The sequence below is a fragment of the Tympanuchus pallidicinctus genome, unplaced genomic scaffold (genome assembly GCF_026119805.1).
Source record: "Tympanuchus pallidicinctus isolate F22 unplaced genomic scaffold, pur_lepc_1.0 scaffold19, whole genome shotgun sequence".
NCBI lineage: Eukaryota > Metazoa > Chordata > Aves > Galliformes > Phasianidae > Tympanuchus > Tympanuchus pallidicinctus.
Window position 1 is genome coordinate 5,150,311 of NW_026294710.1, and position 16,735 is coordinate 5,167,045.

Consider the following 16,735-nt stretch of genomic DNA (forward strand, 5'->3'; position numbering starts at 1 on the left):
TGTTTTTGTGTTAACAGGAGATGCATATTAATTCAGAACTTTTCTTTGTTTTAGGCCATCTGGGTTGTAGCTTTTGTGGCTTCTCTTTTCCTGGGACTAGACTACGGCTTGCTTACTGCAGTAGCATTTGCAATGATAACCGTTATTTACAGAACACAAAGGTCAGATTTCTTCTTTATTAACATCAGTGTTTGTTGGACTTCTGTGTGGTTTTGTTTGTTTAAGGGATGCAAATAAGCAGCAGACCTTTCCCTTCAACTGCATACAGTATAGAATCTGCTTAATAATGTAGTTCATGCAGGACATGACCCATGGCCCTGATCTTGGGTTCAAATTTTATTTTTCTGAGAACAGAATTTCAGTCATAGATGGGAATTTTGAATTCTTACTTAATTTAATCTTGTTTAACTTGTTTTTAATGCTTGGAATTCAGAACTTCAAACCTGTTTGGTGTTAGGTTCAGTAAATGATTAATTTTTCTGTGCACTGTCACAGTCAAACTAAAGAAGCTGTGTCAGATTATCGCTAGCTGAATGTTTAAGTATTTTATAAAGAAGTTTTAATTCATCAAAAAAGTATCCGTGTCTTTCCAGTTTTTCAGATCACTTCTTGCTGTCAGTACAAAGCTTTTAGTTCACCGTAAAAGTTGTCTTCCAGATCTAGAGCAGAATGATTTCTAGCATGTATGAATAGGACTTCACCTGTTACACAAGGCCCCTGTGCTCAAGGTGTTGGTTATCTAGATGGAAAATCTGTAAAAGTCTTCATTTCCCATCTGCATTGGAGTGAAACCAAATCCTGAGATTTCCACTCTGCATAAATAAGCATATTGTTCTGTCAGCTGTACGTGGTTTGATCCTTGCAAACTTCACAGTTCTTTGCTGTCATACTGCCTCTGAGTTGGGAATGTTCATCTTCTCAGGCATGCTTGACCTGGGAGCAGGCTTTTTGGAGCTGCAGCATATATTGTGCCAGTCCGAGCTGCTGTACTTATAAGATAGTCAATGAAGTAGCACCAGTTCAAACCAAAGAAAATTTGCTCTGTAAATTCCACATGCTGTGGCCAATGCTGTTCAGAAAATGGCAGCACTACAGTGCTGTTTCTAGATTGTTTCTGCACTGACAGAAGCAATTGGCATGTCTTATCACTCAATAGCCCCTTGGTTTTTTTCTTCCACACTACCCACTGCATTTGAGCACATTTAGATAAAATTGTGGCAGGCAGAACGACTATTTAAAATAAGATTCAAAATATTTTAAGTACTCACTTTTCCACTTTTTAAGTGATAATAGTGAAATGTTTGCCTCCGTTTCTCTCCAGACCTCAATACAGAATCCTTGGTCAGATTCCTGACACAGATATCTACTGTGATGTGGAAGAGTATGAAGAGGTAGGAGTGTATTTTTGTGCGTGGTTTTATGTATTGGAACAAAGATGACTGTGGCAGCTGTCTGGTGTGCACCTGTGATATTCTTTCAGGAAGCAAATAAATGTTAATAGGAAAAGCCATATTGTTTAGAATGCTACCTTCTTGTCCTGCATGTATGTTTGCCTAGGAGCTGATAAAAAATAACCTTTACGCTAATTATCATTGTGCTGGCCTAGTACAGAATGGTAAGATTTGTAGAAATATAAATGCTGTACCTGCTGTGTACACAATTGCAAACAAGGCCAGCTTCTTTAACTGTGTGACAGTACTGGAAGGCTGGAATGCCAGGCTGAACCAGCCCGACTCCCTCAACCCTTCTTCACAGGAGAGGTGCTCCAGCTGTTTGATCATCTTCATGACCCTTTCCAATAGCTCCACATCCTTCCTGTACCATGGGCCCCAGGCACAAGCTTTATTAAACAGCATCTCCCTGCCTTCATCCTATCCCCTGCTCATTAAACAGGCTTGATTAATGGCATAATTGCTTGCCATGCGCTTAGCTTCTTATTAATGTGATATTGTTCAACCAAAAGCTGGCAAAAGCAGTATTTTTTTAAATACATAGGATCTAGCAATAAATGAGCTAAGCATGCTGCATTTATTCACAAACAGCAGCTACAATTTCCTGTATGCTTTGCCATGTTCTCATAGGTGCTGCTTTGAAGGCTACATCCCTTTTTACTCAAGAACCAGTTGATAAAAACCTATATGAAAAGACGATGCAGTAACTGAAAACATTCTCTCACCAGTAGTTCTATTTAGAATATGATGCAAAGTATCGTGTGTGTGTGTGTGTGTGTATATATATGTATGTGTGTGTGTATGTATATATATATATATATATGTATACGGACATGCTTATAGCCATATTCAAAGAAGAGGAGACTTTGTTTTTGTTACATCGAGTCCAATTTGCTTTTGCTACTCCTGTATAAAGATGAGGTTGGCAGCATAGGATCTCTGCTGCTGGTCAGGTCGTTTTCATGTAAAATGTCAGAGTGCAGGCTGCTCAGAGATGACTTAATTTAAAGTAAAGGTAAGAAGTGATATTGAGACCTACAAAAAGGCCTGTTTACAACCAAGAATCTTAAAGGCTCTTGCTTGTGTAGCTGAGGACGCAAGAAAGAAAGAGAAAGAAAGAAGGAAATCATGCCCATATAAAGGGAGGCTAAAAGAAAGTGTTCCTAGATCTGCATGATTTCCTCATATTAATATCAGCCGCAAATAGAAACATCAGAGAACTGTAAATATTTCATTCCTTCAGATGCTACATCTTTGTTTTCTTAAATTCTAAACAGAAGTGTCACATGACATTGATTCTGTGCAATATGACACCTGCAAGGGTGGAGGCTCTGATCTTCCAGTTGGCTTTGCTCACAGCACTGCTGACTATCCTTGATACATGCCAATACCCATTCTGAGTTGGCCTTTGGGCTGTGTGTTTACAAGTATCCTCATGTCTTGTACCTATGCAAGGCAATACTTAACACATCAATGTTTTTTTTTTTCCTTAGGTTAAAGAATACCCTGGAATAAAAATATTTCAAGCTAATGCGTCACTTTATTTTGCCAATAGTGAGTCATACACAAGTGCACTGAAGAAAAAGGTGAGTAAAGCAAAATCTTTAATACCTATGTCCTGAAATTTCAAATTTTTTTTTCTGAAACGCGTTCATCTTTCAGGCCCTTCAGGTGTAGCCCCTAGTGCAGTGTTTCTCTGGTGCCCCCCGGTCATCAGTAAAATATGAGAAGGTAATCCTGCAGCCAACTGCACACCATTTTAGCAAACAGCAACACAGGGAGGGAATAAACAACGTACAGAGTATGCTTCACCTCCTGCCTAACCCAGGTCTGACTGAGTGGGGATGGCAGTAACAAAACTGCCTGACCTGGTAGCAATTACATCCTTACTAATTTCTGAACCATTTTTCTGTAGCTCCCTTGACGAGTCTTACTCAAAAGAGGTGGGTGGTACTTCTTCAGAAAGCAAGAGGTATTAGCGATTTGTGTCCACGCACACTTATCTCCCCTTCACTTTCTGCACTCAAATCAGCATTCTGTTGAAATATGGCACCTCTGATCTCAAGAGAGGAATGTTATGCATCTCTTCCTCATCTTAACACAGTGCTTGCGAAGATTATTCCTTCTTCCTTTATACTGTTCTCACCACCACCAAGGAACACTGAATAATGCAGGCATCTTCGAAATTCATGGCAGTGATGAATTCAGTGCTAATTGATACTGCGCTGTCATCCTAACAAGCTCAATCTCGTCTGATCGTGCTTTCTTTTCATGCCAGACTGGAGTGGACCCTTGTGCCATATTAGCAGCAAGAAGAAAAGCCCAGAAGAAGCATGCCAGGGAGGTAGAGAAGGCCAATAAAGTAAAAAAAAAGGCTGTACTGAAGCTAGTGAATTCTTCGGTAAATATTCACCTCTACTTTATCATGATGCTCTCTGGTATTACCATTCTTGTTTATACGGGGTGCTACTCAGGCAGGAAAGCTTGGAATACAAGCACTGTGAAGTGCTGTGAAGTGTAAAGGTCAGACTGCTAAGGAATACTGTGGGTCAGAGGATCGTGACTGCAATGGATAATCATGTTGAACCTTAGTTACATTCAGGCGCAGCGTTAGTGGAGCAGAGCCTTTCACACTGTCATACTGTAACAGCAGTGCTGTGAGCAGAAGGTGGAGGATCCTACTTCTGCTACTTCCTCCTACATTCTTGGACTAATCATGCAGAAATAGGATATAATAAAATTAATTCAAATGAGGAGCTGTAATAAATAGATACCATCCACACTGTTGATTCTGGCATCTGGAAGAACATGTGTGTGGATAGGAAGGGGATCTACACTGGATGAGTACTGGCTGTCATTAATTGTATTTATCTTCTCTCACAGACCAATGATGTGGAAGCGAGCGTAAAACATGAGATAGCAAATGATGGATTACCTGTAAATGGAAAATTTGCATGTGTGGATGCTGGTGTACAAGATGGGTCTCCTGATGAGCTTGAACACTTTGTGGAGCCCAAAACAAGCATCCATTCTTTAATTCTGGATTTCTCCCCAGTGAACTTTGTGGATTCAGTTGGAGCAAAAACATTAAAATCAGTAAGTTTTTGTTTATTTGTTTGTTTTTCAAAAGCATAGATAACATGTAAATTAAGTTCCCACCAGGAAGCCTGTCCTGGGATGTAACTGTCAGCTGGGATACAATACAGTATCTCATATTATCACAACTTTAATTCTGTAGCTCCGTAAGTTTCAGCTGAGTGCTGGGGAATGTGGAAAGTGCAGCTCTCAAGGTAACCAGCTTACATCTTCCAGAACTGCTATGTGCACAATGATATACCTGTGTTTAACTTTGGTTTAACTGTATTGCAGGTTATAAAAGAATACAAAGAAGTTGGTGTCTGTGTCTGCATTGCCAGCTGTAGTGGTGAGTTGAGCTTTTGTGTGACCTTTGTAGGAAAGACTATATTTCATCTCTTTTCCTCTGGCCTTGAATTTATTTTCTGCTGCCAGGTGCCTCAGTGCTAATTTTGCATTAAAATTGGATTTGGGGAAGAGCAAGCTCCTTGAGTCTTCACTTTGCTGGAAGTGAAACATTGATGTAATGAGTTCTCTGAGGACTAGATCTTGCTTCCATTTTTTCCAGCTGGCAAACTGTGAATGATAAACACACTGTAGCTTGCACTTGTTCTAATAATGTAATAACAAAAGCTTGAAGTGTTCTCAGCTTCAATATTTGGAACTGTAACATCTTCAGCCAATAACGGACCTCTCCGTATAGCTAGAAAGGAGGATTACTTTCTTTTGGAGTGGAAGAGTAATGACTCATCCGGATGTTTTAAATGTTTTAAATAGTGACAAGTAGGACTTAATAATTCTTGTCAGTGTCTTCCCGAGATACTGTTTTCCATCCTTGTACTTTGGTTTGTGCACTGATGCCATGTTTGTGTTTTTGTTTTTTTTTTATTTTGTAGGCCCAGTTATGAATGAGCTGACCAGACTGAATTTTTTTGATAACACTGTAACAAGAGAGTTGCTGTTTCACAGTATTCACGACGCTGTCCTTGCTTGCCAAGTGAAAGACAGGTCTGCTTCACAGACTGCCTTGGACCACTGAAGAGTGGCAACTTATGCTGATAGAGACTTTCTTTGAATATTCAATTTGCACAGGTTAAAGAGTACCTAAGGCTGTCTGTATGTACGGGTATAGAGTGGGGCTTACTTTCTGTAGGAAGAATGGACAAAGAATTGGAAGCCTTTATGCTCTTGAATTTTTTCCTTCAATCAGGGTATAGCTGTTCAGTGACATGACCTCACAGTTATGCAAGATGAGAGAAGTTATTGTATTATGCTACAATCTGATAGACAAGGTGACATTCCTATTCCTGTTGAGAAAATGGGCACTTTAACTCACTTGCAGAAGATAGCTGTTCTGCAGTTCCATTGTACTGTACCAATGTCTTTACAGAATTTTCTTAAACAGTTTTTAAAGCCTGATGTCAACATCTGCATACCACAGATTTATATAAACTAGTACTCTGCCAGCTGGATCAATGAATTCACACTGGTGACATTAGCTGCTGTTCTTTTTAAATCTTGATGGTACCATTTTGTTTTTTTAAATATCTAACCTGTCCCAAATGTACTGATCTCTTCATTGCCCAGTTATTTTCACTGTGAGTTTCATATTAGAAAACCTCTGTTTAATTATTACGTTATCAATATGGTACTTACACTGCCAAAACCATGTTATACCTTCTAGAAAATAATACAACACATTTTAAGCAAAAATTATGTTGTCCTCATGTTTGAAGACAAAAGTTGTGTATGCCAGGAATGAGGTCTGATAAAATGGACTTAAGAAATGATGCCCTATATGCAGTCTCTTAAGCTGGAATAGAAGGTTAGATAGAGCCTGAAGTCTCATAGGTCCAAGAGAGAAGTACTTTTCCATTGCCTGAGATGTCTTTCTACCTACCAGCACAGCTGCTTCTGCCTCAGCTTTTAAGTGTTTGTGAAATAGATTTCAGTAGAACTCAAAAATGCATTTGGCTATTTTTAATGAAAAAGTAGGTTCTTTTTTCTTTCTTTTTTCTTTCTTTTTTCTTTCTTTTTTCTTTCTTTTTTCTTTCTTTTTTCTTTCTTTTTTCTTTCTCTTTTCTTTCTTTTTTCTTACTGTTTAACTTCAGGTTAAAACATAAAATTTGGAAACACTTCAAGCAAAATAATGCCTGTTATTCCCTGAACTATCAGTATGAAACTGGTTAGAGGTAGGAATCTGGAAGTGTTCCTCTGTGAGATATTTCAGTAGCACATGGGCAGTAGAGGAGGATCAGTGCCATTTTGTTTTGCACCCTCAAAGCAAAGGTCCTGTGCATGCAGAAATTCAGATGATTTCCTCTCTTCTTAGTGCAGAACTTGCTACTTTTTATTTTGGTTCACACTGTTGCAATTATGGTTTGCTTCAGGCAAACCGAGTTTCCCGAGAACCAGGGGCAACGGGAAGATGTTTTCTTTCTCCAAATGCCCTGCCACCAGGGATAGAAAGCTTTCTGCATCAGAAGATACTGCTTAGCTAGAGTTCAAAGTGTGAATGCACGTTAACACAGTGTGCGTTTACTTAAACAACTTTGGGTACATTTTATAATGTTTACTAGTTTGACAAGCTTTTGTATCTGCATACAGTATATATTTTTCTACTTTCAGCTTGTTGCAGCTTTGGTTTTTAACTATGTAGTCTCTTCTGTTCACATCAAAATCCTGTCAAATTCTAAAATAAAGTGATTATCAGTACAAGTCGAAACTCTCCACTTTGTCTCAGCAAGACACTGCATGTGGGACAAGCCAAGGACTGCAGGACTGCGGTCTGTTGTTAAGGGGTGGGCTGGGAAGGGTTACCACTGGTATACAGGTCCTTCCGGGCATCAAATCCAGCATGAAACATCAATGCTTCTGAAAAAGAAACCTAACAAAAATATGCATCTCTCTCTTGCTCATTTTAGCAGCCATGTACAGTCTAAGTTGGTCTTGGGAAGTAGCTGGTGCTGTTTTTCTTTCCCTTCTTCCTCCTACTTGTGCACATCTTCTGTTCTTTAACTGAGACTTTCAGAAAAGCTCTAGAAACGTTATGCCTACTTATGGTTCTACTTCAGTAATCTGTAGCTTCTGGGCAACTAGTGCTTTTTCCAGGCAAGATACCTTTCCCTACAACTGGTCAGCTGTATTTTGTGACATCAAATGAGCAAACAAGTGCGCACGTGTATGTGGGGTTGGGTTAAAGCAACACAACCGTGTGTACACCAGATTTGATACTACCCTTCTGAAGGAGGGGACAATCTTCAGGTGAATATATAGGAAATCCTCCCTGCTGGTGGGCTAACAGAAATTAAAGATGATGAGGGGGGAACCAAACGGATGTCTTCTTCACAGGTAGTTATGGACTGCATTACCCATCGTTTAAGAGTTGAGGAAGCATTCCCTGTGTTGAGGTTATCATCCTTTGCATTGCATTCTTCATAGCAGCTCTGAAGCACTTCCACAAATCATGCTGATGCAGATCTGCACTGAAGTTTGCTTGCTTTCTAGTGTTCAGGTTCCTGCTCCTCACCCTTCTGGCTTTAGCACCCCCATAGAGCCCTCTGCACCAGGCCACACCATGATGCAATTAATGCTGCTCTGCCTGGGTAACTGCTGAAAGAATGGATCAAAAGCCTTTGTCAAGGCCATCCTACATGCGGCCTGTGCAGCACTAGCACTGTGTAACTTGCTCCTGATTATTGCCAGCACTGTTGTAATCCATCCAGCAACATAAAATCTGGAAGCTTTTGTTGAGTCTCACAGTCGTGTGCTTTGCTGCTATCAGCTGACCCAGTGCTTCCTACTCCAGCCCATTACCTACTGAAAAGCTCATCTCCCCACTGCTGTTTAGATAGGATTTAAACTCTCAGTTATCTTAAGCTGTTCAGCACATCAAACAAACTCACATCCTTTGGACTCAGGAGAGGGCTCTGCTCTTTCTCCTCTTCATTACATTTAGATCCTCGCTGCTGCAGCCTCACCGCAGCAAATTGCACTGCACAACCCAACTCTCGCTTGATGCTGAGATGCTACTTAATTTTCAGAATATTCCCCTCCCCCATTCTCTGCAAAAGCACCAATTATACAGGATACCTGATCAGCTCCAAATTCTTTGTACATCCTTTACTCATCCTGCTCAAGTAGAAGATGCATTTAATTTCAAGCACTGTATTGATAATCTGATATTGAATCATTGCTACTTTCTGAGCCACTTTACTTTCTGGCTCAAAAAATGGCAACGTTCTCTTCCTACCACTAAACCTGCACCCCTCTCCAAAAATGTTCTTACAAAAACAACCATTGAGATCGGTTTTTTGATCAGACATGGGCAAATACACCAGAATGCCTAGATTTGTTTATTAAGGCACTGATGCTTTGGCCAGAAGTCTAACAATATCCATTCACTGCATACACTTTTCCTTCTGCATACACTTCTTTTATAAGAAAGCCTGATATAACTTTTCTCATATTTAAGATGTAACAGTTCCCATAAAGCTTTACATTCCCATATTCCTTCAAGCTTTTTTTTCTACTTTCATGCAACGCTTGAAAAAAAGAGAAAATGAAAGGCTTGGTTTTCAGTGACCAAGCTGCAAGAACATGGTAGATGAATAAAGATCACCCTTTTAACATTGTCTGCTACGAATGTTGTCTAACTGTAAGCTATGAAGGATGAGTACCCAGTCGAGGTCACCCTCTGTGTAATGACATATCAAAACTTAGGAAGCACTGCAGTCACTTAGGAATGCTGTAGTGCCTCTACAGCAGAGATGATAGGTTTGGGGGTATAAACAGTGACTGGGGACCTAGCTCAATATTGCCTTGTTTCATGTATGTACACCCTCTAAAAAATATATTGCTATATTGTTAGACTTTGAGATTTCTTTTCTATAGCAGCAAGACTCCACTAAATGCAAAACTCATTCATAAGGAAATCCCACTTGTTGTTTGGAACACTTCATTTATTTCTAGCTTCCAAGAACAAGCCAGGAGTTACCACATACATACAGATTTTGGTTTCACAGAAAATTGAACTGCAGAAACAGGAAAAGCACTCCAAGATATCAGTTGTAGGTCATGTAGCGGGGAGTGGCGCTGAATTTTGCGTAGGATTTAATGACTTTGTTCACTGCTTCTAAGAAGTCTTTCTCAGTAGCAATTTTTCGGCGTGCTCGGATTGCAAACATGCCTGCCTCTGTGCACACACTGCGAATCTCAGCTCCTTTCAAAAAAAAAGGACAAATAAGTTCAACACTGACCACCAGTGGAGACGAAGCATACACAGAATGGCTAAATGGAAATTCACCTTACCTGTGCTATTAGGACACAGTCGAGCCAACAGCTCAAATCTTATGTCCCTTTCAACACTCATGGAGCGAGCGTGGATCTTGAATATGTGAGTCCGCCCCTGGAAAAGCACAGAAGACAGAAATGTTCACACAATGAAAGAGGTGACGACTTGACCTGCTCTCAGTGCAGCTGTCCTCTTCCCCAGCAAGGGCAAATGGAAAATAAAATTCTTACTTGGTACCTGACTGTCATTTCCTATGTCTGGACTAGAATAATTGAGCAATGGAACAATAATTGTCCATGAAACTGAATTACAAAATTATCTTAAAGAGCTCTACTGGGAGAAGTATTTCAAGAAAGCTCTCAAAAAGAACTAAATAACGCACACTCCAACTTAAGATCTAAATTATAGAACCAGTTAAAGGATTATCTATTAAGATAGAAATATACAGCAAACGTAAGTACAGCTTCTTTACCAGGGATGAAATCTGGGCAGCGTGAGAAAACTTTCCTTGGCACATACTTAATCCCTCAAGTTTCCATGGAGTTTCACATAAGTTAGGAGTGCTGCTTTCAGTAACTCTTGTAAACTGCATCCAGACAGTAATGCCCCAACTGAAGAAACACTGATACCAGAAAATACTTGGCAGCGAAAAAAAGCATTCTGACCTCTAGATCAGGCAAGCTGAACTCTATCTTCCTATCCAACCTGCCAGGCCTCATTAGAGCTGGATCCAGAGTATCTGGCCTGTTTGTAGCCATCAGCACTTTGATATTGCCTCGTGGGTCAAAACCATCCAACTGGTTGATCAGCTCCAGCATCGTGCGCTGCACTTCATTGTCACCCCCAGCACCATCATCAAAGCGAGCACCTGGACAGACAAAACACAGAACAGCACAGAGACCTTCAGAGCAGGCAGATATCAAAGCTGCTGTGTGTGGGAAAGCAGGAGAAGAGTATTTAAATTACACACAAATATTTGTGATGAGTTGAAAGAAGATATGAAGGAATTCATTGAAGATGACACAGTTCAAATAAAAAGTGAGTATCTGTCAGCTATAATAAGGGCCGTGTTTAGTGGGAAATATCAGTGATAGGTGGACGGTTGGACTGGATGATCTTGGAGGTCTTTTCCAACCTTGGTGATTCTACGATTCCACGATTCACCCTTAACATTAAAGGGCCCATTTCCCTGCTAATAACAGGCCAAACTGCTGAGATTGGTAAACGGGTTGGATTACTGTTTTAACATCTCCCCTCAACCAAAGTCTACTTTCTCAGGACTGAAATACTTCTTTCTTCAAGGGGGAGGGGATGAAATGTGATTTTTAGGTAGTAGTAAAGATTTGCAAAGTAGTCTAGAATCTGAAGGGAGTTTAGGTTTACAGTACTTCTTCCAAACACAGATTTTTTTTTACTAAAGTTTAAGTTATCTGCATGTTCCAAACATGCTGAGATGACTTCTCATCTGGGCTAAATATGTCTTAAAGCTATGTAAACCACTTCTTGACGCCTTCTCAGACTGGGACATGCTGGTAGTAGTTTTGCTAAATGTTTAGAATATTTAGGTATTTACAAGCATAATTCTTGAAATGCAGCAACCATGATAAAGAATTCAGGCACGAAAGGAAAATCTGCAATTTCTCCCATGAAGTCAGAGCTACGCATAGTACAGACATACCTCCAATGGCATCAATTTCATCAAAGAATATAAGACAAGCTTTTTTAGTTCTGGCCATTTCAAAGAGTTCACGAACCATTCGAGCTCCCTGAAAGCAAAATGAATCAAGACTTTGTTACAGACTCAAAGCATGTTAAAAGGAAAAACTTCATGTCTCCAAACAATTCTAGCTTCCAATGATAAAACTCTTTTACTATTATAAATAACCGAACGTTCATAAACCCGATAGCAATTTATAGATGAGAGACAGATTACTATTCTTGAACTCAGAAAAAGTACAGATGACATCAGGGCCAACTGAAAAACAAGTGATAGAGCTGGAAACAAAATCCTCATTCCGAATTCCTCCCGTAACACAGATTACACTCCACACTGCAAAATTCATTTAATTGGTGACAACATAGTTCATGTGTTGTAACTGATTGCCCAATCTACACCCATCTGCCTGACAGTCCCTCTGCCCCCTTGTATCTCCAAGCATGCTACTATGTTCATCCACTAGACCTACTAGGGTGCCTTATCCCCAGGACTACAAGCCTGTGATTCACTCCACATTTCTTTAAGAATTGGCTCTTACCTCTCCCACATACTTCTGCACCAGCTCAGATCCAATTACTCTGATGAAGCAGGCATCAGTCCTGTTAGCAACAGCACGGGCACAAAGTGTTTTGCCTGTACCAGGAGGCCCAAACAAAAGCACTCCTTTGGGAGGCTCAATTCCAAGGTTAACAAATCTTTCAGGCTGCAATGGTGAGAAACAGAAGGCATCAGAGATTACATGCAAATTCAGAAAATCATCAGTGAAGAACAAAAACCAGGCTGGCCTGGACTTCATTTGTCAGAACTAGACCTCTTTTCCCTTGACATTTTACACAGTTTTATCTTTTCTTGCTTTTTCAAATGCTAAAAGATGATCAGCATAGCTTTAAAACAATTAAAATTCCAACCTGAAGGTTACTTACATGAAGAAGAGGGGTTTCAACCACCTCTCTGAGCTTTTCAATCTGCTCTTTACAACCACCAACATCACTGTAAGTGACATCTGGTTTTTCTTCCACCTGCACAAAAAAAGATAAGTGAGCAGTTAACACCTTGATGCAGCCTCTGTAGGCTTTCAACTGCCAAGAACAAAACTGTAAGTAATCAAAATTAGGAGAGAGAACAAAGCAAAGTAAAATAAGTAAAGGTAGTTCTTACTTGCATCATGGTGACTGTGGGATCGATCTTTGGAGGCAAGGGGATGTGGATTTGATACTTGTTTCTGTCCACTCTGGTGAGAAGGCATAAAGAACATTTATTTTAAAACCAGTTAATAAAACTGTCATGAACAACTAACTGCAAATTAGAAGAAGCTGAATTCTTAAACCATTCTTTCCTCTGGCATCAAGATAACCCAGCCCTTAAAGCTAACAGAACGGCTTGAGATCAGAATTCCTTCTGCAGAGGATCTTAATATTTCAAAAAATATTAATTCCAAAATATTTTAAAAACTAAACTTCACAATATCCCAGAGAACAAGTTGGCAAAATATTGATTCTCAAGATAATTGGCTTCATCTCTTCAGCAAACATTTCATGCAGCTGCTCTGTGTGTATCTGCCAAGACAGCCAAGGTGGAAGCATGCTGCTCAGTTTACCTGAAAGCAGGGACTATTGAGGCCCACACTGAAAGGTTTCAGTCTGGTGCACTGAACTGACTTTCACCACAATGACATCAAACTCAAAATACCCTGAACACTGTGTGCAGATTAGCAACTGCCTTCCAACAGAAAGGCCTTATTGGTATGATTTCAATCCCTGTGAAAATACCAAATGACAGTTGCTGATCTGTCAAACTAATGGATCAGATGAGAAGCTTCAATCTTCAGTAAAACTGTAACACAAAGGATTTTGCTTACCCAACTCTCATGCCTTCTTCTATGTCAGTAGGTGCCACCTGGTCACTGAGATCCACCACAAATTTGGCAAACTGCTTGACATTGATAATGTACTTGGGATCCTCAGAGTCTGCATTGATTATCTTTGTACATCTAATAAACATACAATTAACATCATCAGGAAAAGAATTAACTGCTTGCCTATTTGTGTAAGCATCAGGATAGAGATGGTGGATATACGCTCCCAGCACACTGAAAGAGCTACACAACCTGTGATTCCAATATTATAGTGTCATACAACAATAACAGAAGCACAAGTAGCACAGACATCTGTAAGGAAACGGTTTGGTCAGGGCTGGAACTAGTAACTGAGCACCTGGTGAAGGGGTGTGGCTGCCCTAGGGAGCAAGGCAAATTGTTTGCACTTGAGCTCCCCACATGACCAGAAAGGGTGGAGCCACCCTGGGTTCAGATTTGGGCTAGTCACTGAAGACAGAGCATCTCTTAGACCTAGGCTGCTTCCTGAGAAGGAGTGCTGTACAGCCAGAGAGCCCCTTCACCAGCTGGGTGAGTTCAACTTTTCTTTCTGTATGAGACTGTTGGCCTACCTGCCGATACCTTGCCTGGTATTGCCAAGAACCTGTCAGAAGCAATTCTGCTTCTTCAAAAGCATAACATCATATATCATATTTTATAAACATTTTGTATGCTTTTTGATACAACGGTAAAAAGTACTTCCAATTTGCACAAAATATGACTCTTCTTCAAAAAGAAAAAGAGTTTGTGAGTTATAAATTGCTTTTTTAACACTAGGCAGCTCCACCGTAAGGACAAAAAAAGAATGCACCCACCTGGCAACCTGTAAAGGCTGCTCACTTTGGAGAGTTTGCTTATCTGCAGCCAGATCCCAAAGAGCAGGAGGAGCCAGGCCGGTGTCGGATTCCTTAATTCCTGTGTACAACACAGACAAGGTGAGGAGGAAGAAGCAGCTGGTATGTCTTCAAACATCAATAACCTTACACACAGGCCACCAGAAAACTTCCTGAGATCTCTAATTAAATGCAAAAGCACAACTTTAGTGAACCTCAAGTTTCCTAAAGATACAAGACTGTGCCAGCTGAATATGCCTGGCTATCCACACCACTAAGCTAACTGTTCTGCTATGCTTCTCTTCATTGGGCAAGGAGTGGCACCACTACTTACTGATAATTTGTTGAGTTTCTGCTGTACACAGAAGTTCACTCATGATTCAAATGTAGTTGGACACCCATAAGTTAACTAGTGACAGAGGATTTGTTTCACACTGCTGTAATGAACAGGCTTACAATTTTAAATACAAATTTGTTACACTACAAATGTATATGTGCAGCTTAGCCCTGCCCAATCAAAAGCAAGACCATCACCTACAAAATAAAAATTGCATGTTACAAAAAATAAAGAAATGCAGCCTTTGGCAAAAAATAAAAATCATCAAAGAAGTGGTTTGAAATCAGCTTCTTCAAATACTCATTTTCGTAGCTCTTCTACTGAACACCATGTTAAGAAAGAAAGATACCAGTGAGCTCATTGATTTTCTTAAGTAGTTGTTGAATATCATCTTCTACTTGCTTGATCTGCCTGGAGTATGTGCTCTGGCCCTGGAAAAGAAACATCACATTGATTTTTGCAAATGAATAATTTCATGTTTAGGAAAAAGTGACAATAACTGCTGAGCATCAGGATATTCAGTAGATGGGTTTGGTATAACAAAAACTACTGATCATAACCAAAGACAACATTGTTAAGCTCGTATTATAACATTTCTGTTAATTCCGAGCAGGGTGCAGCTTCACAGTTCTGAGCATTGTGCAAGTGGAAGTTTTTTCACATCTTTACTCACAGATTTGTTTTTGCTTTTGAATTTGTTTGGTCTTATGTTTTTTTAACCATTCTTAAGTTTCAAAACAAGTCTTAGTAAAGATTACATACAGGAGTTCTGCAAACAGCACAGAAGTGAAAAATCCTATTTGTATGAGTGCTTTTATTTCCTCCCCAAACTCTCTACCAGCCCCAAATATAGCAGAATCTTCATGGTGCACATCAGAAGCCATATTCTCATCTGTGATAAAATATTTTATTGCTTTGCCCTGCCAAACGCAGGCAGATCTGGATTTGCTTTACAAGGTCCCCCTTGTATCAATTTACTAAAAAAAAAAAAAAAAAAAAAAAAAGCCACAGTGGTCTCAATCTGCACTTCAAGGCCCTAACGCAGTTGCAGGGTTGTACTGTCAATATAATTCAGACTTCTGACAAGCATGTCCACATCCCAACATACACTTAGCAGCAAGTTTCTTTATTCTGAAGAGTTCTTTCATAGACCCACTGTAGAATCGTTTAAGGTTGGAAAAGATCTCTAAGGTCACCAGTCCAACTTATGCCCACTAAACCACATCTACACATTTTTTGAACGCCTCCAGGGATGGTGACTCCACCACCTCCCTGGGCAGCCTGTGCCAGTGCCTCACCACCCTTTCAGAGAAGAAACTGTTCCTAATACAACCGAACCTCCCCTGGAACAACTCAAGGCAGTCCCATCTCATCCTATCACTGTTACCTGGAAGCAGAGACCAACTTCACACCCCCCCACACAGCCTCCTTTCAGGCAGCTGAAAGCAGTAGTAAGGTCTGCCCTGAGCCTCCTCTTCTTCAGACCGACTCATCCCAGCTCCCTCAGCCGGCCCCCATCACAGCTGTGTTCCAGACCCCTCACAGCTCCGTTGCCCTTCCCAGGACACCAGCAGGGCCTCCGCGTCCTTTAGCAGCGCTGTCCCACAGCCGCACGCAGCACTCGAGGTGCGGCCTCAGCAGCGCCGAGCGCGGTCAGCAGCGGACGCGCGTTACTCACGTAGGTTTTCAGCAGGGCGATATCTCCTTCATCCAACGCTGAAACAAGACAAGAAAGGCTTAAGTCGCCAATCACAAAGACAAGACAGAAGCTCGTTCCGAGGCCGCATCTGCGTTTGTGCCTTTGCTGGCCAGGATCCCCGCGGCCGACGGCCGCCCTGCCCCGCTCCGCTCCGCGCCCGCCGCTTACCGCGGATGGGTTTGTCCTCCTTCTCCTCCTCCTTGGTCTTGCGCTGGTCCGCTCCCAGGTAGTCCGGCATGGCGAAACCTCCCAGCTCCGGAAGGCCGAGCGCTGCTGCGTAACGCTTCCGGGCCGCGCCGCCGCCTTGCCGCGGGCCGGCCGTTCCCTCCTGGCCTCACGGCGCGGCGGCGAAGCGCGGGCCGCGTGTCACACGGAGCCGCGTTCCCTCCCCCCGGCGGCAGCCGCTCCCCTCGGCGCCGAGCCCCGCTTCTCCCCTCGCGGCCCCGCGGATCCCTCG

The 16,735-nt window shown here is 41.3% G+C and overlaps 2 protein-coding genes across 4 annotated transcripts in view; one reads left to right on the forward strand and one right to left on the reverse strand.

Annotated features, from left to right (window-relative positions):
- The window catches only part of SLC26A5 (solute carrier family 26 member 5), a 31,075-nt gene extending 25,503 nt beyond the window's left edge, over nt 1–5,572 (forward strand). For 2 of the 3 annotated variants that reach the window (XM_052680876.1, XM_052680877.1), the window contains 7 exons: nt 55–161; nt 1,322–1,391; nt 2,945–3,037; nt 3,730–3,852; nt 4,335–4,547; nt 4,821–4,875; nt 5,423–5,572. In XM_052680876.1, the coding sequence (XP_052536836.1) occupies nt 55–161; nt 1,322–1,391; nt 2,945–3,037; nt 3,730–3,852; nt 4,335–4,547; nt 4,821–4,875; nt 5,423–5,565 (804 nt within the window). In that variant the 3' untranslated portion in view covers nt 5,566–5,572. Of the gene's footprint in view, nt 1–54; nt 162–1,321; nt 1,392–2,944; nt 3,038–3,113; nt 3,183–3,729; nt 3,853–4,334; nt 4,548–4,820; nt 4,876–5,422 lie in introns of those variants that run through there. The other variant, XR_008206212.1, reaches the window with a different exon arrangement.
- A 3,894-nt stretch (nt 5,573–9,466) lies between these two features.
- On the reverse strand, nt 9,467–16,633 carry PSMC2 (proteasome 26S subunit, ATPase 2). Its single transcript, XM_052680914.1, has 12 exons — nt 16,447–16,633; nt 16,258–16,295; nt 14,929–15,010; nt 14,225–14,324; nt 13,395–13,526; nt 12,695–12,767; nt 12,460–12,555; nt 12,075–12,239; nt 11,498–11,585; nt 10,485–10,687; nt 9,837–9,933; nt 9,467–9,747 (listed from the first exon to the last, which is right to left on the reverse strand). Exons 1-12 carry the CDS (start codon nt 16,514–16,516, stop codon nt 9,590–9,592), a joined length of 1,302 nt encoding a protein of 433 aa, XP_052536874.1. The 5' UTR covers nt 16,517–16,633; the 3' UTR covers nt 9,467–9,589.
- Nucleotides 16,634–16,735: the final 102 nt, after the last annotated feature.